General features: G+C 31.2%; 4 protein-coding genes across 4 annotated transcripts; 1 reads left to right on the forward strand and 3 right to left on the reverse strand.

The window, feature by feature from the left end:
- Positions 1–42: 42 nt before the first annotated feature.
- Positions 43–1591, forward strand: LOC126924981 (NADH dehydrogenase [ubiquinone] 1 alpha subcomplex subunit 7-like). Its single transcript, XM_050740067.1, has 3 exons — positions 43–259; positions 1049–1227; positions 1414–1591. The coding sequence occupies exons 1-3, from the start codon at positions 197–199 to the stop codon at positions 1475–1477; spliced, it is 306 nt and encodes a 101-aa protein (XP_050596024.1). The 5' UTR covers positions 43–196; the 3' UTR covers positions 1478–1591.
- On the reverse strand, positions 1489–11310 carry LOC126924920 (phosphatidylinositol 4-kinase alpha). The gene is made up of 22 exons (XM_050739912.1): positions 11130–11310; positions 9950–10343; positions 9356–9870; positions 8975–9290; positions 8117–8341; positions 7868–8054; positions 7559–7769; positions 7201–7455; positions 6763–7115; positions 6268–6688; positions 6086–6193; positions 5805–6011; positions 5455–5731; positions 4876–5368; positions 4670–4805; positions 4254–4586; positions 3893–4180; positions 3584–3811; positions 3159–3505; positions 2798–3074; positions 2324–2730; positions 1489–2169 (listed from the first exon to the last, which is right to left on the reverse strand). The coding sequence occupies exons 1-22, from the start codon at positions 11217–11219 to the stop codon at positions 1944–1946; spliced, it is 6294 nt and encodes a 2097-aa protein (XP_050595869.1). The 5' UTR covers positions 11220–11310; the 3' UTR covers positions 1489–1943.
- A 1517-nt stretch (positions 11311–12827) lies between these two features.
- LOC126924972 (zinc finger HIT domain-containing protein 2) lies at positions 12828–14295 on the reverse strand. Its single transcript, XM_050740056.1, has 4 exons — positions 13992–14295; positions 13424–13715; positions 13099–13352; positions 12828–13011 (listed from the first exon to the last, which is right to left on the reverse strand). Exons 1-4 carry the CDS (start codon positions 14039–14041, stop codon positions 12981–12983), a joined length of 627 nt encoding a protein of 208 aa, XP_050596013.1. The 5' UTR covers positions 14042–14295; the 3' UTR covers positions 12828–12980.
- A 38-nt stretch (positions 14296–14333) lies between these two features.
- On the reverse strand, positions 14334–24239 carry LOC126924973 (uncharacterized). The gene is made up of 3 exons (XM_050740057.1): positions 15008–24239; positions 14765–14906; positions 14334–14658 (listed from the first exon to the last, which is right to left on the reverse strand). The coding sequence occupies exons 1-3, from the start codon at positions 15168–15170 to the stop codon at positions 14340–14342; spliced, it is 624 nt and encodes a 207-aa protein (XP_050596014.1). The 5' UTR covers positions 15171–24239; the 3' UTR covers positions 14334–14339.
- Positions 24240–24337: the final 98 nt, after the last annotated feature.

Here is a 24337-nt window from a genome sequence, read left to right on the forward strand (position 1 = left end):
TGAATTAATAATTTTGAATTGAAAGTAGCGATTATCGATAGTTAACATTGTGCTAAATTATCGAACTTCGAGATTGAGATGATAACTGCGTGTTTAAGTAGGCTTAAGTTTAGTATCGAATATTCTGTGTACAGTGTTTTTTGTAATAGAAGCAATTTATTTATTTCAAATAAAAAATTAAATAAGTTTAATTAAAATGTCGAGAAACCTTCGTAATACAATTCCACTTATAGATTGGATTCGAACTATTGGTCGGGGTGTAAGTAATATTTTAATCTGTATTTGATCTACATTTTATATTGTTTATTTTTGTAGATATTATATAACTTGTTTTTAATCAACGTGTATATTGAAAACATCTCTTATATGCTACTTATTTTCGAAGATTGCATCTATTTTATTGGTTATGTACTAAATATTGTCATGAATTTCAAAATAATTATAACCAATTAAAATTGACATACGTCAATATTGTATTTATTTAAAAATTTGAAATGAAATAACAAGAAAGATATTTTATATACAGTAGTTCATGAAAATATTTGGACACTTCTAATCATTTTTTCTAAATATATTTATATGTTATACAAAATATTTTGAAATTTCATTAGTACTACAATGGGACTCAATTATCACGATTACATTAGAAAAGTTTGAAACAAATCTGAAAGCGTAGATAGAAACTACAAGATATTTAGTACAAATATATATTTCACAGAGATCACAAAATTTATTTTAGAAACTAACTATCTATTATATTAACAAGCTTTAATATTCAATGGGACCATCCTTAACACATTATATATTTAAGATAGCTATTTGTGCTATATACTAATTTTTATTGCATATATGTTTGCAATAAATATTTAGTCACATTTATATATATATTTTCAGATTTGTTTCAAATTTTACCAATATCTTTTATGTAATATACATAATACATATATAAATAAAAGTGTTCTATATAAAGTGTTCAAATATCTCTATGACCATTGTATGGTAATATGGTGAAAAGATAAATTGATGTAGAGCAAAATGAACATTACAGAGAGAGCGTGTAGAGGCTTTAAGATTTCCAGATACAATTGCTGCACGTACACAACCACCTCCGCATGTACCTGGTGGGCCATATCATAAAATTTCAAAGGTATATTATTACTCTCGTGATGTCAGGCGTTCTGTACAACCGCCATCTGAGATATATACAGAAGGCCAGATAGAAGCAGGGTGATTATATTTTTAATATTTCATATATACAAACTAAACAATAAAACAGATAAAATTTATTGCACATGCTAGATATTATCTTACAATTAGTTGCATAGAATGTGCAATAGTTTCTATGAGTATTTTAGTATAGAATTTCTTATAGTGCTAATGAAACTTAACATGCATTGAATGTAATTTTTTCAGGGAAATTGATATGACTCAAATAAAATTAAATCCATTAAAAAAACAGCTGCTAAGAGAAGAATAAATGCAGTAAAATAAATATTAGTTATACTTTGATTGTAATATATAATAAATACAGTTAACTTAAATAAAAGTCTTACATGTAATTTTTAGTTAATATAAGATACCTATAATTAAATTACAGATTGTTTAATTACACTCCCATTTAATGTTTAACTGATAACAGTATATAAATAATAAACAGAGGAATGTTTCTCATATCTTCTGCTTGATAGCAGGAATATCAGATAATTTCTTTCCACTTTATAATACATTATTGTTACATACATACAGAGCTCAATGCTTTCATAAAATTTATGTGAGTTTAAGAATAACATTGACACTGAGGGGTTTGTACAGACAGCAGATTCAATGCTGTTGCATCTAACAATATAGTACATGGTGTATTCATTCAACAATCTTTGCAGAAATAATGAATTCCTCCATTATAAATTAACAATCGTTAACGAAAGTTACTTAGAAATAGTAATCTAATAGGGAATTTGATTTTGATAATACTGTATCATGTCATAAGTTTTCGTACGGAAATTGAGGTAGCTGTTACGTATTACATTGAGCATATAGGCCGCCGCTTCGCGATCAGTTGCTGTCGGCACGAATCTGCCGCGTAAAAGTTTTATCGTTTGTCCACGGAAGCATGGCAATCCGGTATCAAGCATTAGAGAAACCAGAGAAATAATAGCTTCTTGGTAAGGTCTAAAACAATGTAGTAAAACAATATTATAATTTGATCGAAATTTCTAGAGAAAAAGAAAATATCGCAAATGTTTAATTATTTGAAAAAGAAATAAATTTGGTTAAATGAACTATTTATAACTCCAAATTTTAAAAATATTTGTTTGTAATTTACCTAACGGCAAGAAAGGCCTGTACACATAATTCCATGAACCAACGAAAAGGCGCGGCCTCCATTTTACCACCCATTACGAGCACCATTTCATCTGTTAGCTTAATATCAGGCTCAAAGCCTAAATTACCACCAGGCGAACTTTCAAACATAAATCCAAAATCGATATGTATGATATGACCTTCGGTGTCCAACATAATGTTGCCATTGTGGCGATCTTTTATTTGTAAAAGATATGTGATTACACTGTAGGCAGCCATTGATTTCACAAAATTACGACGTACGTTCTGAAATTCTTTCGTCGTTTCATCTCCATAACGTGTGATAAAATATTGATGCATGTCAATATCAGTGGTGCGACCAAGTTGATCGCGTGAAGTTGCATTAGGTACACATTCTATCACACCGCACTGAAATATATATTAATACTTTGTAATATTTATCAAAATTGTTTCTTATGTCTGTAAGGTGCCTTACCCCAGGTGCCGTAGCTACTACTCTATATGGGAACAAGAATAAATTTAATCCAACTTTTTGAAATATATTCTTGAAAATACTGATCACTTGTAAAGCTAACATATCTTGTCTAACATCATCTCCGACTTTAAAAATAGCAGCTTGCCACGTTTCTTTTTCTGGTTCTCTTTTAATATCAACTTTACCATTAGTCGATACTGCTAATGCAATATTCTCTAATTCGTTAATTCCATATTTTCGAACTTTGAAACGCGCTAAAAATGGTGCTTTTGCGGCACTATAAATAATAACAATAAATCAAATATTAATGACAATACAATGCAATGTATTCCAAACAAGTAACGTAAATCGTAGTACTCACCTCTGCATAGGAGTTCCACTTTGATAATCAATATCAATTACCATTGCTTCAGGATTAGATGGCAAGTAGCAACTTGGCTGTGCTTTAATTTGTGACAAAGCTTTTAGACATGCTGATTTACGTTCAGGACCTTTAGGATATGGCCTTATATCACCTGAAATATTCGTAATCTTTTCGAAGAAATCGAATTCTCTTTCATAAAATTGTTTTGCTGGACCAGATAACGATCCTAAAATACTTTTTACAAGCGAATCTAGTATATCATACAAAACTGGATCTTTTATTTGTTTATCCTCGTCCACATACATATTTGTGTACATGTTCCAAATTAGTTGATGTGCTACAACCTGTATCAAATTAAGAATGACCATAAAGATCTTGATTTGTAAACAATCAAACAATTGACTGAAATTCTTAACACTTACCTGTGAACGTTTAGCAATTTTCTTTATAAATTCTATCACATAACCCATAGTATCATGGCGTACAGCTTGTACAAGTTGTGGTATATAAAAAAGTACAGCATCTGCTGGATAACTACTTAGTACCTCTACTGCATATTGTGCAGAAATTGGATGATGAGGAAATTGACGAGAGAAGTATGCTAGTGCTTGAATAGGTGATACTCTCTCCCATGTTAACATATACACCAACTAAAACATATTGAATTAATAAATTATAATTTGTAATTATATAAATCTTTCAAAATTAATATTGTTCAAGAAATATCTTACTTCAGGTACATCGTTAAGTAATGTATCAGTCGTAACGAGATATTGTAAAGCTTCTGGGACGTGCATAACCGGCACAGGTTTAAGGCGAACAAGTCCACATACTTCTTTGATAATAATTTCGGAATTCTTTAATCGAACTGGTAAAAATATGGCAAGGATAGGACTAATTTCCCATGCAAGTCGCGTATATTCTCGCCACCGATCATTCATTCCCTTAGCGCGCCATTCTGCAATACTTGATTCACCTGGAAGTGCAAGCTCTTGTCTTCCACTAGGATTTCTCCAAACCTATAATTCAAAATGTTAAATAGTGTTTTAAAAAATGAAAAGGATATTGTACTAAATATAAAATTGAACTTACTAATAACATTTCTATTTCGACTGCCAACAGTTCGAGGATCAGATTTCTTTTTTTTATATAATCTTTTACAAACACGTTAGCGTTCATAACACGCTTGCTACGATTACTACGTTTGCCCAAAGTATTGCTACTAGTAGACATTGGAACTGTATTAATCCATACGCTTGTCGGTGTTTTCGAAAATTCAGGATTCGTTGTACCAAAGGACGTACTCAAAGAATTAATTGTTTCACTAGGTCCAAAAGCACCAGTTGAATACGATTGGGATGTTAACATTTCAAATTCACTGTCGGTGCCAGTCATTACCAAATATTTTTTGTCACTGTGCATTACCTACGACATGATAAAATAAGCATTATGAAATAGAAAGTTAAGAGAAAATTAGCACTTTTTTTAATTATGAGTATTTTACTGACTTGCCAGAAACGTATAAGCGTAACTAAATCCTCGTGTAATTGTTCTAGTTCTTGCGTTGGTACTTGACGATCTCGACAGAAATAATCCAAGCAATTACAATATACGCGTTCTCGTAGTACGTTTTTACTTAATGTCCTATAAACAAAATTTATTATTTGCTCGGTTACTCATTAATATATATTGAATTTCTCATACAATATAATACCTTGGTAAAATATCTCCTTGAAGAAGAAGAAGTCCACAAGAAAGCAATTTAAATCGCACTCCAACTGCAGCAACATGGCGACTCATTCCAGGCTCTTCACCAGAAGCACCAACAGTCATAGGCAATGACCGATGTAATAATGTGACAATCATATCAACTGTTTCTTGACAGCAATATTTAGCAGTTTCAATCAATTCTACGATAAATGTAACCCAAATATCATGAGGTTTCACTTGGGGAGGATTTGAACCTAACTTGCAACCCTCGTATACTGCTAACGGACTGACTTCTTCTTCGTCCAGTGCGAATAAACCCATTCTTTTGTCAACAGTATACTGCCACGCAACAAACATTTCTTGCAAAAAACGCAGTTTCAAATCTGGCCGTACGGTAAGTATCCACTGCCAGCATTCAACTGCTGTTGTCATAGCTGCAGGAGTGAACAATTCAATTTGTGAAGAAGCTACTGTATGCAGCAAACGTCTATGTGTCCCTAAATAAATTAAAATATTATAATTAATTATAGATTATGAAACAAAATCAAATAATTTTCACGAAATTATTGTTGATAAGTCATACCAGGCATAGAAATTAATAATGCAGTAGCACGCCAAAGAGCGCTACGATGGTTAACGTCATTTCGAGCACGGCAAGCCATCCACACAGCATCAATTAATAAGTCAATAACTTTGTTTCTAATTTCTTCAAAAGATATTTCGGAAGTAGATGATTCGGTTTGCGCCAACGATAGCATTCCTGCTATTTCTCCAGCATATCGTGAACGTGTAGACATCATCGACAGAAGCCACGAGCTGGCTCCTTTTGGACCACGTGGTCGTTTATCTAACGAATTAGTCTATAACAAGCACATTTTATTATTTTTATAGTAAAGTATTTTAAAATATTAGATATTAGGAATATTATTTTACGTTTGGTAAGGCCGATGTTGGAATAGCCATGTCCACAAATTCAAGAACTGAATCCGTAGATAAACATAAACCAGAATGGTGTTTTAATCTAGAAGACGGAATTTGATTTACATATTCCTGTAAATGTGATCTAGTGGCTTGAGGTGCCCACTTCATGGCTTCTTGTACTATACCTTTACATCTCGCAGTGAAATCTTTCACAATAATCTGTGTAACATAGTTTAGATTTAGCATTTGAGTTGCATATTGTATATTGATTCGCATAATTCTAATATACACACCTCTCTTGCCTCGAGCGTATCCGTAAGTTCTATACTGTATGGTGTACCAGGTATTCGTAAAATTGGTGTCTCTTCGTTTGGATCAATTTGTAATGAGAATGATAAAATCTATATAAATAATAATTTAATTAAGTATGACAATATTATAAAAAAAGGAATGTAGGACAAAAGAAAATTTGTACCTGTAATATATCCAACATACTCCAAAGCACTTTGCAATTCCATAGAAGGTGCGGGAACGCATCCACCAGTGCACTAAGATACTTGTCCGCTATCCGTCTAATCTGTTTATGTACATGATTAAAATACACGAGAAGAAATTGAGCATGATTTTCAAGTTCCTTCTCGCGCCTTTCGTCTTTCGGTTTACGCTGCATAACATCTTTGAATTTTACAAAGACGGAATCAGCAACACAACATATACACTGCCACATGCCGCTCTTATCTTTTTGCAAATCTGTATCGCATAAATATTCCATTATTGGTTGTAAACTAGGTTCTGGACTATTTGCCACCCTCAAAGTCTCTAACCAATAAACTGATAATAAATATGTACACTGTGCAAATTGCAATTTTGTCACATATTGCGATATATCATTAGTTCTGTGAAAAAAAGACAATGTTTACACTTCTGTTTTTAAAAAATATATTTGCAAGAAAGTAAAAAAAATATGTACCGAGTACTTAATTTTAATACTTGACTCCTCAATTCTTGCAATTCGTTTAAAGAAACGCTATCATTGCGTACAGCTGAAGTATACTGCAATTCTCTCATCTCAAGACGTGCACTAGTTTGCGAAATAAGGTACGGTGATTTTACAGCGATTTCCTTGACACCTTCGTGCCATTCTGCAGGCCATAATCTCGATGCTTGATCACCAGCGAAACCCATTACGACACAATAAAGCCAAAAGTCTTTAAAAAGTTTTAGGAGTCTCTTGTATGGATGCCTGATCGGCGGAAGTCGCCTTACTAATATAGCGATTACAGGAATAAGCACACCTAAATTTCCTGCGCTAGTTGCTGCTTTCTAATATAAGATATAACAATTAAAATCAAATTTTGTAAAGTTTCGCTTTCATAACATTATTATTCAAATCATCAGTTTTAATTACCGTTACTGAAACGTTATTTGACGCCTTATCGCTGGCACGTTTACCCTCTAGTCCGAGTTGAACAAAAAGTTCAAGCAAGTGAAGTAGCAAATCGTCCAATTCTGATTCACCTTGAAGATTTGCTGCTATATTTGCAAGAGCATTTGTGACTGCCTTAGCTACGTGACAATATTGTTTACGATCATCGTTCGAAGCATAAGTTGCGGTACTTGAGCCCAATGACATAGAAAACATTTGCATTATGCCTTCGTAAATCTGAAAACAAAATATATTCTTATGCGATTTATATTATACTGTAATTTGTACGTGAAGAAGCTAACAATTTACTTAATAATTACTAATTGATCTTAAACTGAACCTTTGATTCGCATTTCGCAATGATCATACATCCTAATTGATCCACGATTAGAAAATCAAGATCACTCGGAGTGCGACAAAATAATTGCTGAAAAAATGGGAATATTGTACGCATAGTCTTTGGGGTGTCTTTCAACGCAACGGCAACATGCCCCAACATGATTACTATGTTTTTCGAAATTAATTCGCTATTCGACCTGTCATCGGATTCACTAAAAGTATTGAAATAAATAATTGAGACATCGTAAGAACTAAGGTGTAAATTCAGGAAACTGATTTATATATGTAAAGTGAACAATATATGCAGTACCCGTCACATATGTCAGCAGCAAATAATCTATTCGAGACGCTGGCAACTAATGCTGGTACACAATCTGGATTTACAGAATGAGCAGCTTCTAGAGCAATGCAAAGATTGCCAATAGCTGCGTCGCGTAGTTTTTCAAAGGCTGTTTGTATTGACGAAGTAGTTTGTTTCGAATCTTGCATATCTTTCCCTTAAAAGGAATAACTTTCTCATTAATTTCATATGTAATATTTATTTATGATTGTATGCTACCTCTTTCACTTTGTTGACGGTGTAATTTAAGTAGTATAGGAGATGGAACAACAAGAAAGTCCCGAAGATAATATATAGATGTACTCGCTATATTAGGAAACTTTTGCGCTAATTTTCCTAATCCTTCAAGGCATACCATTAATAAAGGCATATGCGCTAGCACCAGTTTTGGTCCATGATTAGAATTAATCTTTTCAACTAAACGACCACATAAACTATCCGCACCTGTAAATAATATTTAATTCCATAAATGTTTACCGAGATATGCACGGCATTATTCATAAGTTGGGCAAATATTGTTAATTCTAAGAAATTCTTCCAGAAAACGAAGAGTTCTGTATGAAAATTAATTTCTCAATAACAATGATTTAAAACAGCAGTGCATTGAAGTACATATATTTGCCATGATAATAATCTTGCCTATGAATATTTATTGCTCATTTTCGCATTAACAGTCGAACAAACAGTTAGAATCAGCTAAGAAAATTACGTTTAGTGGTATAATAATTAGACCAATGAAGGTAACGGGAGAACCGCGTTAACGCACTGTCAGAGTAGAAAGTATTTAACTCGTTAGTTAAAAGTATTGAATGTTATCAAAGATGGGACAGTCAATCGAAATGCAATATAAGCTAAATTCGAATACCCTCGCCAATCAGCATTGAACTGATATCTGCGAATAGCGCGGACAAATCATACTGGTCTCTCACTGGAAAAATAACGTAATGATCTATAGATAATCCTACCAACACACAAGAATTGAATTTAAATCATTTTATTAAAACAAAAACATTACTAAAATTATATACATGTGATTTTTCAAACTATATTCAAGCGTAGATTTATAGTGTCACTTACCAGTTTCATCACCAATTGCCCAAACAAGAAGATCGACACACGCAGAATTAGCCATAACGTTTACTTTAAACCTATTTACAGTTCTAAAATTAGTGTCCATATCTTCGCGTTCGCTTGCATCATGTTGACGTGATTGCAATTCTGTTTGACCGGATAGAAAGAGACCTTTCACGAACTCTTGTACGTCTCTTGTAAAAGGAATTGGCAAATCACGTTGATTTTGTAACAATTCCCGTAAAAGAGCAACCATTACTAGATTCATTGTCTCGTTAAATGTACGATAAGGAAATATTTGCACCTGTCCAGAGTTGTAAACCTAGATAAAAAATTAATGATTAAATGCAATTGATAGCAACTTTATTATAAAATAATGAAACTAACTTGCTGAGTTTCCTCATCAAGGAACATTAAAATTTCTTTAGTAAGCAATTTCTTTGCCAAAGCCAGTACACTTTGTAAATGTACCACATTAAATTGCATGGCAGCTCTCCTTTCAGGACTTTCATTGCATCTCATTTGAGGAAACTGATTGAAACTTGATCCATATCTACTAAAAAAATATGTGGCTGGATCATAGGGCACCGATGAGTAAGATTGTAACGATGGTCGTTTGGCGCAAGAATATTCGTGATCCCCGATTAGTAGACTTGGTGCAGTATCTATAGCCGGATGAGGATTGAAGTTACCGCTTAATGATCGAGGAATAATTGGTCGAAAGTTCGAAAAGCTATGCTGCTTTTTATCCAATGTTAAACGCATTTCTACTTTTGGTACTGAGAGAGGTGGTTCCGGTCTCGGAAAAATTCGGCATAAAAGAGGTGGATCAGTATAAGCAAAGCGACCCATAGATCGAGCTAAACCAATTAATACCGGAACTAAGCATTTGCATAATGATACTGAAAAAGGGAAAAAAGTAAAATCGTAATTATAGGAAATTAAATAAAATATAGTTAATAATAAGAGAGAAATACCTACATTTTGCTTGCATTCCTCTATTCCCATTTTGATCTTTGTATCCTCTAATAAGATTTGTTAAAACTGCTAATATTTCTACTTGAGTAGAAATAATTTCTTCGCGTACAGATTCACATCTAGATGCAACATCACTGAGTAATGTGTTTAAGCAAAAACTAAAACGTTCAGCAACAGGAATACGTTCACTAGGTAAACATTTGACCTCATCCAACCATACAGCTTTTGGAAGACCACGCAGTAATCGCAAAAGATATGGTAATATCTTATCCCGATGTTGTAAACCAGATTCCAGAAAATATATTCCCAATGCAATAGTTGTATCTTGTCCTCTTTGATCCAATCGGTATATACCCTGAGCAGATTCTTGTGGGCATAACTTGAACAACTGTGTAACCTATGTTAAACAAATTTTATTTAATTTTTCACAATATTAATATAACTATTGAATGTATCATTTGAAACAGAATTTCATAGACACAAGCATTGCAAATTGAATCTTTTATTTAATACTAATTATATCTGATGATGTTTTTTAATTATCATTACAATTTGAAACAATTTAATTTAAAGTAAAATCAATAATTAATCTAAGAAAGGTATAATAAATACTCGTGTAATATACATTATAATAAAAAGCATTACTTTATTTAAAATTAAATGCAGATATATAAAGATTAGTTACATAAAAATTTGATACAAAATAATACATAGTTAATGAAAATGTTTTATATTTAGTTAGTACAATTGTTAATGTCATATTTTCTTAGTTATATATTCTATGTCACACATTGATTTACAAATTAATAACTAAAATCAAATTTAGTAAATTAATCGAAATAAAAGAGGAAGATCTATTAATAAATTAAAATATACATATTGTGCTATCTTTTATTTGCAAAGTTGTGTCTACAGAAACAATTCCTTAAACAGTGAATTATATCTGGAACATATGTCAGAAATCGCTTATTTAATAGCATAATGACGTTAATGATCAACTGCAAACGTATCATTAATGCATGAGTTGACTAGTAGATCGTCCTTCGAATTATATCATTAGATGACACATTATCAGGATATCAGCTGACACGTCCTTAAAATTAACCTAATTCTAATTAAATGTCAAGTTTTTTATTGATACATAAATATCATGTCAATGTATAATATACAATAATTAACGAACCTTTTCCCATGGTGTAGGTTTAATCGCTGCTAAACATCTAGCTAAATGTTGGACGGCTTTCGAGAAAAATAATTTCTCGTCTGCCACCATTTTGCCCACTGTCTACTTGTCGTATGATTCCTGTAAATATCGTCTGCTTGTCTGCTTGTCTCACTGACAGACCGCCTTTCGCTACATTCGACCTATCGATCTTGGATTCGATATTTAAATTTGCGCAAGTTTAAAATTGTTCCTGTTTCTAAAGATTTGCATATGAATGTCGAATTTTAACAATCAATAATTTATTTCTTTTACGTAATCGATAGAAAATATAACTAACTTGGTAGAAGCAATTCTAGAAATTTAAAGCAATTTAAATAATTAATTACGGAATTTTGTCAAAACAGAGATTAAGAAAGAAATTAGATCTCTTGAATAAAAAGTGAACATGTATGTGATGTTTTATATAACGACATATATTATATGTATTTACATTACATGTTTATGTGATTTATTAATAATTTCTTGCGGATTTTCATGTAAAAAAATAAATTTTCGTTATTAATAATAAATGTTGTATTCTTTAGATCTCTTAAACTTTTGAACTTGAGTTTATTTTATTTTACTTAATTTTATTTAAACTTTATAGTAAATGAAACAATTTTTAGTTAGTTTCAAAGTAAAATTTGTTACTTTAATACCATCTTTTTATTACACACGATTACATAATATCACATAGATATTTTTTTGTTAAATAAAAGATAAGTGGTATATATTATAGGTAAATAGCATATAATAGTGACATTAAGAATAAATTATAATGACATAAGTTAAAACTTCAAAAATTCGTTATATTTAAGATTCGCTCCCCAAATATTAAAACAAATTCGCAACTTTATACATAGTATATCATTTGCTCATAAATCGATAGTAATCTAAAAGTCGATATATTCTGTTCGATTCTGTTTCTCTAAATTACAGTTTGAATTTTTTGTCTTTAGCATTAGTGACGTGCCGGTAAATGAATAAATAAATTTTTAAGTTTTGTGTTTGCAAATCTTGTGTTGTCACGCTAAATGTAAAAAATTGAAGAAGTACGTTGGGAAGGATTTAGGAGATATTCACGAAGAGGAGATAGAAGAGGATTGGGTGAGTGGATTTATTAAAAATTTAACAATTTCAAATTATGAAAACCAATATGGTAGCAATGACAAAAATATAGGGGAAAAAATATATATGTTTATATAAGAACATTTTATAATTGATTATAAATCCTTAAATTTATATCTGTTCCATATTTTTATGTACAAGTATTTATATGGCGATTTTTAGTCCATGATATGTAGTATTCCAACTTTTTGCAATGTAAACGAAGTTGTTTCTTCGATAAATCTATACTATTTACATTATATCGTTGAGCAAACTTTTTGATGAATTCTTTATCTCCAATTTTATTTTTATTTTTCGATATCTCTTCTATTGTCATTATTAGTAATCTATGTATTTCTGAGAGTGCAATAGCAATATAAAGATATTTATTCTTCTCGTTGGGTCCCTGTAGTATTTTATTCCCAGCTTCCTTGAAAACTAATAAAGTTTGTTCATCTTGAGGTAACCAGTTACACTGAAAACAATAAGCAAATATTTTAATGTTTACATTACTTGCAATATTTTAAATATTAAATGTTATAATACTTACATTAATAATGTTGTGAACAGTGGAAGCGATTGCTGATTCTGGATTTTCAAAAACTGTATTGAGTTTCATATTATCACTAAGATCAAGAAAAACAATTGTAGCTTCTATCGGACAGTTTAAATAGTCACCATTATAATAGTTTGCTATGTATGCATATGCATAGATTACATTTATCACATTAAATTCAACATTTGGGGAAGCTTTCTGTAATTAAGAAAATATTTGAAGTTTTCTGCATTCAGATTATATTTAATGAAGTATATACATATATTTATTCTGAAAATTACTTGCAATGCATTAAATATTGGAACATCTACTAAAGGAGGGAGTTGCAATGATTGCTCATCTTTTTGATCCATATCTTGAACTAATTTTTTTTTAGTATGATAGGTCCACCATGGAATCCATTGAGGTAGAAGTTTTTCTATATCACCATTTTTTACGAGAGCCTCAAATTCTTGCTTTTCATCATCTGTTAATGCAGACCACACTTCATCTGCATTATCTAAATTTATATTATTAAGTCTACTTTCTAAATCTGGTATCTAAAAAAGACATTAGTTTAAATGAAACACAGGAAAAATTGTATTTTTCAAGGATATCAATATTAGCTCACATCTTCTTCATCATCTGAATCTAGCTGTTCTTCTAATTCATCATTATCAATCTCATCATCACTTTCCAATGCTTCTATATTTTTTAAATCTTCCTCGTGTACCCTCTTGAGAATTTCTAGCATTTTCTTTCTACCTTCTGTATCTTTTCCTTGAGACTTTATTTCATCTATTACACATTGCTTATAGAAACTTTCTGAACATTCTGAATGAGCTTCTGACTTATAGCAATCAGAGCTGCAATATCTTATTTCACATTGTGGACAAGTATATTTACGAGGTCGTGTATTACATCTAAAAATCAACAAATAAAGTTTTAAAAAGAAGATATTTTTTATGTATTAATTCTTTTAAATTAATAAAGATCAAAAACAATTATTTATTGTATATTAAAAGAAATTTTTATATAAATACGAAGGAATTCCCTAAAAGAATTGACAAAAATAATTTATAAAATAGATTGGATTTAGGTTTACATAAATCGATTATATGTTATAAGATATTTATGCAAGAAAATACCGTCAAGTATTGCTTGTAAACACAGTTTGAGGTTAAGAATATGATACGTACAATTCGCAGACATTATCTGTATCTGTGGTGCACGTTCCTTGAATATCCATGATTTTTCTGTAGATTTATTAAAAATTCTAATTACTTAATCTACTAATGTTGATATCAATTCATTAATTCATAAATTTCGAACGCGTGAAACGTTTATGCGGCGGCATGACGCGTTTAGATGTATTGTGTATAAGTATGTAACACGATATAGTGATAAAGATAATGTTCAATTACGTTATAAAATATATATAGTAAGAAGTAAAGAGAATATATTTTTAAATTATAAAATTCATACATAAAATTATTTATTTATATACATTACAAATTAATTTAAGTTAAATTAAACCTAACCTGTGACTAGGTTTTTTCAACTAGAGTACCATTTTTCAGTTTCTTGTAATTGAATTCAGGTTCTTTCCTCTTACTTGTCCAAGCTTCAGTGTCTATTTTTGATAATATTCGTTCAGGATCTACGGCTACTGTTTTACATTTTGAGAAATTTGTTTCCTCATCTATAGTCGCTTTAATTTTCCTTTTCATTTGAGGCTTTTCACTTTCTTTTTCAGTTGTTAAAAACTCTACAGAAGAATTGAGTAACTTTATGCCATAAATGTTGTCTTTTTCTTTTTCTTCAATTATAATACTGTTTATGTTTTTCTTCTTTACTTTAATAGATCTGAAAGAAAATTTTTCTCGGTATATATGAAAGACATATACATTCTATTTATATTGTAAATAATTCATCTGGAGTTGAATACTTCATTGTAAAATTAATTACATACTTCTCTATAATTTCGTCCAGCTTTTTTGCAACATAATTCTGGAATGTCGGACTCACACCAAAATTAGAAAATGTCTTTTTCTCCTCCAAATCTTTTCTTAATGACACGGGGTTTTTTACATTATTATTTTCTAATGAATCATCTAAAAAGAAGAAAGAAAAATTTGTTGCCAATTATTACAAGTTTCTGTGATAATAAGAAACAAACATGAAATAGAAACAAAAATGAGGTTATGATACTTACTGTGTTCATACGTTTTCGTAGAAACATCTGAGTTTTGAAATTTTTCGTTAGAAAAATAGGTGACCTTCAGAAATTGGTGATCCGTTGCTTCTCTTAATGCAGCTTTTGATATTTCATCTTCGGAACTGCTTGAACCATCATTGTTTTCATTTAACATTATCATATCGAAGATTCGAACGACTCGATACCAATTGATAGTCGAACTTTAAATTTCTATACTACTATATACAGATAAAAAAAAATGCCTGTGTATAAATTCAGCTAATTACTCCATGAAAGAAATAAACATGAAATGAACCATAAGTTTAATTAACTCATTGCCGAAATTTGTTTATTAGTTAGTAGTTATAAATTTTTGTACAGAATGTGAGTACTTGAAATGCGTGTAAAGATGTTCGTATATTGTACAATTATTCAGTAGGAATAATACCCTTCGTTAGCAATTAAAAACATAAGTCTTAAATAGTTCGGTTATTCGAAAGGCATACAGTGGAGGAATAACTAATTACTATATATTTTAATATAAATTTAAAGCTAACGTAAATATACTTCACATACTTTCCTCTTTTTCGAATCAAAAAAGAAATGAAAACAGATGAGTTAGAAATAGGTAAAAACATAAGAAACAGGTAATAAATTTATTTATAAATTGCAATGAAGCAATTGCATTGCAACGAAGAAATTAATAAGGATAAGAAAGTAAAGAAATTAGTAACTAACAAAAGGATGATAAAAAAGATTCCAAAGTGATAAAACAAACAAGTAAACAATAGACTAAACCATAAGACAATGGTTATCATTTAGCATTACATATTCTGTACGGTGTCGTCAGATTTTATTCGTAAATTTATTTTGATTGAATGTTATTGTATCGCTATAACCACGTGCGCGCACGCGCGTGCTTAACGCCACACGTACAAAACTCGATCATTTCAAAGAGATATGGTGGTGAAATTGAAATGGAGGTTGTTAAAGAAAATGCAAAAAGACAAAGACGAACATGATAAACGACAACGATGATGATAATAATGGATGAGGATGAACGACGAAGAAGAAAATGAATGAAAACTTGGAATACTTGGAACTATATCGTAAACATAAACAATGATATATTTTAAAATATTATAATTATTCTCTGTTCGAGAAGAAAAACACTTCGACTAAATTATGTCAACGTGTTTAACGATAGATTAACAAGAATTACAGGCGCAAATTATCTTCAATCGTTTCTGACCTATTCGATGCTGGCTCGAAAGGAACAATTCGTAGAGACTTGTGGTCTAGAAACTAAATGGACGGGCGAAGTCGAATATTGCCAACGATGTTTATGTACACGATTAATGATCGTATTTTAATTTTCTTCTGTTATTTCTTTTTTCTCTCGTCCTTCCTAATAATTCAATCTTAATCTAAATACATTTAATATATTCTCACTTTGCATCAATCATCTCTTATACTTTTTTTTCTTTTATATTAGTGCGCTTCTGAGAGGTTTCATGTACACTGTTTCCTTTTTCCCGTGTATGTATGTATGCATGTATATGTGTTTTTCTGCATTTACTTCGTTAATTTAAATCGTTATAACCACTCTGCTCTGCTTATTTCTTTTCTTTTAAAACGATAACTGTAAAATGTATAAAATATACAAGGAGCAACGTTCGCGAATACATTTTATACAAATACAGGCTTTCGAAAGTAAAGATATATATTGTATATTTGTGTACGTATATTCACCTTACTTCCTTTTCCTCTAATGATGTGTGCATTGGCTCTTTTGTCTCGTTTATTAATTTATTTCTTGTATTTATCCTTTTATGTTTGTCTGTATGTATTTATGTATGTATATGATCATCGTATGTATACTTATTATACTTATATATTCATTCCTCGTCGTCGTACCTCAATGTACAGTTAACGTTTTATATTTTATTTTTTATAATTTTTTGTTTGTTTGCTAAGGCATTCGTTATGGCAAGTATATTTTAAAAGTGCTGATGTCTAAACGCGCGTGAATACTTTATAGTTTCTGTTTTTTTCCATTTTCCGTACAGTTTATAAAAGTATATTGGCCAGTTATGTAACCACTAATTAGCCAGCTACGTGTCACTTAAAAAACGATTCGCTCGTTAGAAAAAGAACTAATCTGCTTCATATTCTTTATTTTTTTTCCTTTTTTATTTTGCTTGTTTCTTTAGTTTAGTAGTTGTTCTTGTTCTTTTGCTGCTGTGGTAGTTTAACTCGTTTCGCGTTTTAAATTCAATTGCGCCATATAATCCGTGGCCACTAATTGTTTTCTTTTTACTATATTTTGCATGCATCATTACACTTTATGCTCGTTATTCGATTATCTGCAACGTTTTTATCTCTTATTTATTCTTTAATAAAATATATTTAATCGCAGGCTAGAGAACCGGAAACAAGAAGAAGTATACGTGTATATGTCTCAAGAAGTACGATGTACCTATTCCTTCGAGATAGAGTCTCTTCATACGTATTATTAGTATTATTTCTTAATTCATCTTATTTCTCGACCAAACGTTTTATAATTATGATTGATGTGGTCGTGACGAAAATCGTTCACCTTTTCACGTTTTTTTCTCTTTCCTTTCTCTTTCCATTCGTTTCTACTGATATAACGAACACGAAAACTTTCATCAGTGTACGTGTTTATGTGTAGACATCAAATTGCGGATGGTAGGATTATTTCGATCAAAACCCTAACCCTGTCTAGTTCCGTTAAACCCCTTCTTCGTTTCGTCAGTTTTAAACATATTTTTACTTGCTCGAGCCACGAGCTGGCCTAAACGAAATTCATCTTTGTCGTACGCACGCGCGCATATACACTTACATGTACGTGAATACACGTATATCTTTTATTCTTTTTTTTTTTTGTTTCATCGTAATCGCAAAACACAATTATATTCGTTCCATGGGGAGGTGGTTGGATCACTTTTGCGAACAATGGTGTAGCGGTTCGAACGAAATTTTGAGAATCAAACTGAGGTTTCTCTCTGAGAACTCTCCAGTTATTACTTTTCGATCGTTTTGCAATAACTCGCTAAAGGTTGGATTAACTGGTTAATTTGCAATGGAACTTTATAAATATTTCCTAGAGTAAAAGTCCATCGATTTTTCTCACCAGCTATGATTTCGTTTAAAGTTCACTTATTATCAGGACCAACGTTACCTTATCAACACGTTACATTTCACTTGCGATTCTTTATCAGAGTATTCCTGTTATTAAAATTTGTTCATTGTTAACGTCGTGGTTTTAAAAGAGAATTCCAGACATTTGCTTAATGTCTTTTCCCTCACTATTTCTAAGGTTGCAAAACCAAAGAAAATTGATATCTTGCGACTAGAGAGTTATTATATACAGCAAATACCGATCAGGCAACCTGTTTCTAAAGTCTCGTTCAGATTAATCAGGCTACTTGAACTCAAATAAGTCAAGTTACTTAATTAGAAATCGTTTGAGTTCAAGCAACCTGACTTCAACTAGATACCTAAAATGACATACTAAAATCGACTTAGTTTGAAGAACCAACATCTTAATCACTGTTATTTGTTTCAAATCAAGGGATGGTTAAGAGATCCTCTTTAATCTTAGGTTTACGAAAAAACCTAAAAGGATATTTCAAATCAATTAAAATAATAAATATTAATAAAATAACTACTTGAACGTAGCTAAATAAGAGCGAAGTGTATTATCGTTAGCTACTGAGAACAAACGTAGAAACTTGAAAGAGTATTTAAATTCAAATAAAACAATAAGTTCACGTTAATAATGATTTTACTAACGAGAACAAATATAGAAACTTAACATGTTGTATGCCGTGAAAAATTCCAGCTATATGGGCCGTGTGAATCATATGGCGCTTTTCAGCAAAGAACAGTGAAAAAATATGTTTTTTAGGGGAAAAATTCATTCATTAACGCTTAAACATATAATTATATAGCTTGTCGCTATCCTATTGAAAAATAAGGCAGTCCCGACCACAAGAAACCAGATATTTGTAATTATTGTGGCAGTCAACGCGATAAAAGGATATTTCTCAGTGGTAAAGGGATTATAAATTACTCGAATATAGTTCATTTGTCTAATCTAAACGAGGCTTGACGGAACTGAAATCGACAGGTCTAGAACATATAATCCAGATCAAGTCGCAAAAATTCATTTTTGGCATTAATTTATCTACAACGATACTACACCATTGGGCTTCATCGGACGACGGAATTACAATGGAACGAAAATATACATGTTAACTCTTATTAATCGCAAACGTCGCTTTTGCTCGAACACGTTTTTATAATAATCTCTCTACTTCTCATTTTCAAACGATTAGAATTCTATATCCTTCCCGGAGCGATAGGAATATCTCGATCGATTTTTAATTCTTTGCGCACTCGATTCAAATATTCATATATTAGGTAGTTTCATATTTTCTATTAGTGGAAACTCGATTTCGAACGTTCGTACATAGAGAAGTAATTATTAATTGCTACTTATAGATTCCTTGTGTTCGTTTGTAAAGTGAAAATTCAGAGGATGAAGGATACGAATGAAGATGGTCGAGTGCGAAAAGTTAAACACCGATACGGAACTCAATAATTGAACGATAGTTCGTAATTGCTTCATCTTCATTTTTTTTCTTTTTTTTTATCTGATTCCATATTATTCGCTTTTACAATTATTTAGTGCGTCTCGAACAAGCACCTATATGAGCTCTTAATTTTTATATCCGCTACTATGCTTGCTTTTTTTATGGGGCTGCACTCTTTCTCTCTCTTTTTCTCTCTCTCTCTCTCTCTCTTGCTCTCTCGCTCTTTCGTTCGCTTCCTCTCTCTCTTTTTCTCTCTCTTTTAGTTTCACGTTCTCGTCGGTTTTTACATCGAACAAACCGATATCGATGTTCACGATCGATCATTCCGCGAAAACGTTATTTATTTATTTTTCTTTTTCTTTGTGTAACAAACTTAGCGAACGATGTTCTAATTAGAAAAACGTCAAGAGATTCGTACCAGCGCTTGCGTGTAGCATACATACATAGATTCATACGATAAGCGCGATGCGACCAGATGCACGCTTATGGTGTGAATTTTGTAGAAAACTCTTTTCGTAGAAAATTGACGCTAGGGTAATGTTTTATATTTGTTTCTCTCTCGCTCTCGCATTTTCTCAATTTCGCTCACGTGCACGATCCTCTTTCGCTCGTTTTCAGTCGCCCGTCGCGCATCCATTCTTTCTCTCGTGTTCTTTTTTATTCTTTTTTTACTGTTTATATATCTGTTTGTTTGTTTCTTTACAAGGCGCTACTATACGCAGGTTTCTCGAGCGACTAAAATGATTTCTACACGGTGGCACACCGCTGGATCGATTTAACGATGATCACTATGTTCAAATCAATTCCTATCGGAATTTCTATGAATTAGACCTTTTCATGGTGTAATACGAAGATTGCACAAATTTCCTGACTTGATACCTATTAGTCGTAAATAAATAATTGGAGAAGGAATAAACAAATATTAGAATTTTATTATATGTATGTACATGGCAAAAATTAGACGTTTTTGCATCTGATATGATAAATATAAATATAGTGGAGTTCTAATGTTGTTTTTACGTTCATGATAGTTTAACATTCGGTCAAGTAAGGGTGTTATAATTATTCAAGATTTTTATTGTTAGGTTTTGGCCCTATCTTCGTAGGAAAAATCTTACTAATTTATTAACATATTTCTCAAAAAGATAGGACAAAGATTACTGCAAAAAGATTAACATTTTCCATTATCTGTATTATAAATTTTTTTATAGCTGTTTTAGACATCATTTTTTTTCGTTTTCATCGTATTATATAGACGTAAGTGTACTAAATTAAATTACTATTAAGCCTAGACCAATTTATGTTATTTTTGTCGGAACTAATCCATTAGCATATTTTAAGAAAGATAAAGATAATTGTAAAAAGTTGGAACTTTCTTATTTTCTTTTGTTCAAATTATTTTTATCATATTTCTCACATTATATAGACATAAGTCAACGATCCGGCATATTTGATAATTAAATGTCTTGAAAGTATTAGAACTCTACTGTAATTCAGAATGTGGAAAAGGGACTATTTTTTAATCTTTAATTGCTTCGAGATTAAGAAAACCATATGTATCGAGATAATTTTTACAAAAACTATTGGATTGTTATAATTTTTTCTGTCATCACCGAAACTTATTACAACATACGATGCATAAAATGAAGAAGCAAGAAATATCTATTTTTAACTGGCATTACAGAACTGTTAATTTTTTCTAATTAGTATAATCTTCAGGTTCGACATAGTACAATTTAAACCACTGAACCTAAGTCTTCGATAAAAACTAGTTTTCTTACACACGATAAAACTGCTTCATCTTTCTTTTGCATACAATCCTGTTATAAATAGTATTATCAAGGAAAGTGCAGAAGCATCGGACGATTTAATTGGAACTTTGGACACTGGTAGATTTTGTCGTTTCGTTTATAAAATATGTCAATATTTTTCACGCCATTAATTATTAAACTTTCATTACTGCTATAAACTGAAATTAAGTTGATATATTTAACAACCATTATTATATGATGAATGTAATTAAAATTCGATTGCATAAATTCTGTTTTGAAAATTATTTAATCTATACTTCTTCTCTTTTTTCAAACAAATTTTAGTATATTATATTTCTTGATCCAAATTCAATTGTATAAATTCCACTTCGAAAATTGCTGCATTCAACCTATTTATCTTCTTTCTTCTAACAAATTTCTGTGTACTGTAAATTCCTATTATTATTTATTATTCCGTATGAAAAGATTAGGTCGTTTCTTCAATATTCATCGTTTTATTACACCATAAAAGGGTATAAACTTTCTAAACAAGTGAAAAGATTGAGAAAAAGAGGAACATGATAAGACACAGTGGCTAATCTATCAGAGTCATCTCTAACGAGATCTACAAGGCGATCAACATGTCGATTGATCTGCGATTACGAACTTTAATATCTTCGACTTCGTTGTTTCAATCACTTATGCGCGTGTGTATATAAAATGTGATTACTTAAACAAAATCATTGAATATGAACATCTACCTATACGGAATCTACGAGACACCAGCGATTTAAAGAGCCAGTCTTGCATGTCACCTTGTAGAGATCACCGAGAAACGCTTGCCAGTGTACTGTCTAACGAAGCTTAGCATTCTACTTGGCATTGGACAGTCGCATGTTTCATTATCGATCATTATAATTTTTTTATCTTTTTTCTTTGTAATTTTTTTTTTGTTTGTTTCTTTTCCTTAAATAATTGCGTTCGATCCTTGAAACCGGAAACGGAAGTGTTTTAGTTTTAGCTAGGTGTGTGTGTCTGTCTGTCTACACTGTGTCATCGCTAAGGTTCAGTTCGACTACGCTCTCTCGATTCGATGGCTCTCGGTAGGCTCGTTGAACTCGCAAGCCAATGACGTCGAAAACGGAATTTCTTCCTTTTTTTTTTTTTTGGTTTTTCTTTTTGTTTTTTCGAGAACAATAGTAAGGTGAATTGCGAGATTTGGAAGGTAGGCTGGTCTTGAGGGTAGGAAGCTTTGAAACGTCTGGTGATGGGTTGTTCATTCTTCGTATCAGGTCTCCGTAGGTTTCTGTGAAATTTTGGAAATTTAGACTTCCACAGATCTAACATTTCGAGTGGATAGATATTTTAGGAAATTTAAAATTATATTAATAATTGGATATTTTATGCGTTAAGAAGATTGAGATTTCGTTTTAGATCTTATGTTTTGAGGTATAAGATTGGAGTTAGGAAGTCTTGAAGAGTAAAGATCTTTGACAATTGTTTGAGAGTTTTAGAAGTAATAGAAACGTCTATGGTAATTCCTATGCGAGTAAAAAGTTATAGTAATGTCTTTTATAAGTTGGTGAAGCTTCTATCTGAAAGATCTTTACGTTTCAAGACTTCATGGATTGTTAGATATTGGTAACATGATAAGTTTTTGTGCAAAAATAAATAGAAAACGTTAAATATGCTCTTTTTATACAAGACTTCGTTTTTTATCCGATTCACAATATTTAAATAAACCTTAGGAATACATTTTCCTTAAGAATAACAATTCAAAAATAAAAAATAAAAAGAAGTTTGTTTATAAGTTTTATGTTAATTCATTAAAGATCAACGTTACGTTAACACAATATTTCATTTGCAATACTTCAATTTACATTATTGAATTATGTTTTTTAACTTGTGGTTATGAAGAACAGCTTTAAGCATTTTTTTAATATTTTTTTTTCCATTTAGATCCTACAACTTTATGAAATTTCAGAAAATTGAGCTATTTATAGTACTATGATTTCTTGTCAAATGAGGAAAATATTTGTTATCTATTACTCTAGTGCATTATTTGCAACTTGACAAACTTGGCAAAACGATTTTGTAATTTTTTCTGTAACATATCAAAATGATATATAACTTACATTGTTAACGCATTTCAGTTTTCATCTCATTGCTCGATTCTTAACAAGTTAATGCATAAAATATTGATAGAAAAAGATCTATAATAATTCATCGATCAAATTTAAAACAATCTTTTAGAAAAAACAAAATCTCATATAAGAAAATTCCGTTGAATACTTTTCCATTACCCTTGCACAATGGATCACCGCATTCGCGTTACTATAACTTTCATACGTTAATTAACAGTTTCAAACACGTTTGAAAAAGATTCTTAGCCCATCACCAGACTCGTCCAAAGTGTGCTTCACTTGGAAACGCGGATAATCAGCAAGCTGTCCAGCGAAAAATCTCGCCGCGAACGATCTCGTAGTCGCTCGAAACGAGACGTCTGATATGTTAAGATCCGAGATACACATATTTCATGGCGCTACAGTCTTTTTATGTTGTATACTTTTTTATACTCTGGCTCTAGGACAGTTCTGGCATCGTGTATTATTATTCCGTATCGTTTCTCAACCGCGAACGACGATCTCGCAATTCATCATTCATCATCGATCTGACGAGAAAACTGAAAGTTCTTCGATGACTCTCTTTTATTTCTTTCTCTTTGTCCTCTTTTCTTTTAAATCGAACTCCATCTGTCGTTTCTTCGATTTCGCCATGTAAACCATGTTACATGCGCTGATTTTATGTTATCATTTCCGATTTCCGGGCCCCTGATCGTCTTCCGTTTCTCTGCTACCTTGCGAAACCTATTCTCTCGATATCGATACAAAAACTAACTTTGCCTTTTGTATGTTACTTTTTTTTATTTTTTTCTGTTTGTTTTTGTTGTTTTGTTAATTCGCTTAATTACGTGT

This window comes from Bombus affinis, chromosome 15, assembly GCF_024516045.1.
Source record: "Bombus affinis isolate iyBomAffi1 chromosome 15, iyBomAffi1.2, whole genome shotgun sequence".
NCBI classification, from domain to species: Eukaryota; Metazoa; Arthropoda; class Insecta; order Hymenoptera; family Apidae; genus Bombus; species Bombus affinis.

Excerpts from the sequence above, each read along its gene's own strand:
- LOC126924920 (XM_050739912.1), bottom strand. The coding sequence starts at position 11,219 with ATGGTGGCAGACGAGAAATTATTTTTCTCGAAAGCCGTCCAACATTTA. Across the intron at positions 10,344-11,129 it reads AACCTACACCATGGGAAAAG|GTTACACAGTTGTTCAAGTT; the intron begins GTTCGTTAATTA and ends TGTTTAACATAG. Across the intron at positions 6,194-6,267 it reads GTATGTTGGATATATTACAG|ATTTTATCATTCTCATTACA; the intron begins GTACAAATTTTC and ends TTATTTATATAG.
- LOC126924972 (XM_050740056.1), bottom strand. The coding sequence starts at position 14,041 with ATGGATATTCAAGGAACGTGCACCACAGATACAGATAATGTCTGCGAA. Across the intron at positions 13,716-13,991 it reads ACAGATAATGTCTGCGAATT|ATGTAATACACGACCTCGTA; the intron begins GTACGTATCATA and ends GTTGATTTTTAG. Across the intron at positions 13,353-13,423 it reads ATTCAGATGATGAAGAAGAT|ATACCAGATTTAGAAAGTAG; the intron begins GTGAGCTAATAT and ends TGTCTTTTTTAG.
- LOC126924973 (XM_050740057.1), bottom strand. The coding sequence starts at position 15,170 with ATGATAATGTTAAATGAAAACAATGATGGTTCAAGCAGTTCCGAAGAT. Across the intron at positions 14,907-15,007 it reads TACGAAAACGTATGAACACA|ATGATTCATTAGAAAATAAT; the intron begins GTAAGTATCATA and ends TCTTCTTTTTAG. Across the intron at positions 14,659-14,764 it reads CTGGACGAAATTATAGAGAA|ATCTATTAAAGTAAAGAAGA; the intron begins GTATGTAATTAA and ends ATTTTCTTTCAG.
- LOC126924981 (XM_050740067.1), top strand. The coding sequence starts at position 197 with ATGTCGAGAAACCTTCGTAATACAATTCCACTTATAGATTGGATTCGA. Across the intron at positions 260-1,048 it reads TTCGAACTATTGGTCGGGGT|AGAGAGCGTGTAGAGGCTTT; the intron begins GTAAGTAATATT and ends TGAACATTACAG. Across the intron at positions 1,228-1,413 it reads GAAGGCCAGATAGAAGCAGG|GGAAATTGATATGACTCAAA; the intron begins GTGATTATATTT and ends TAATTTTTTCAG.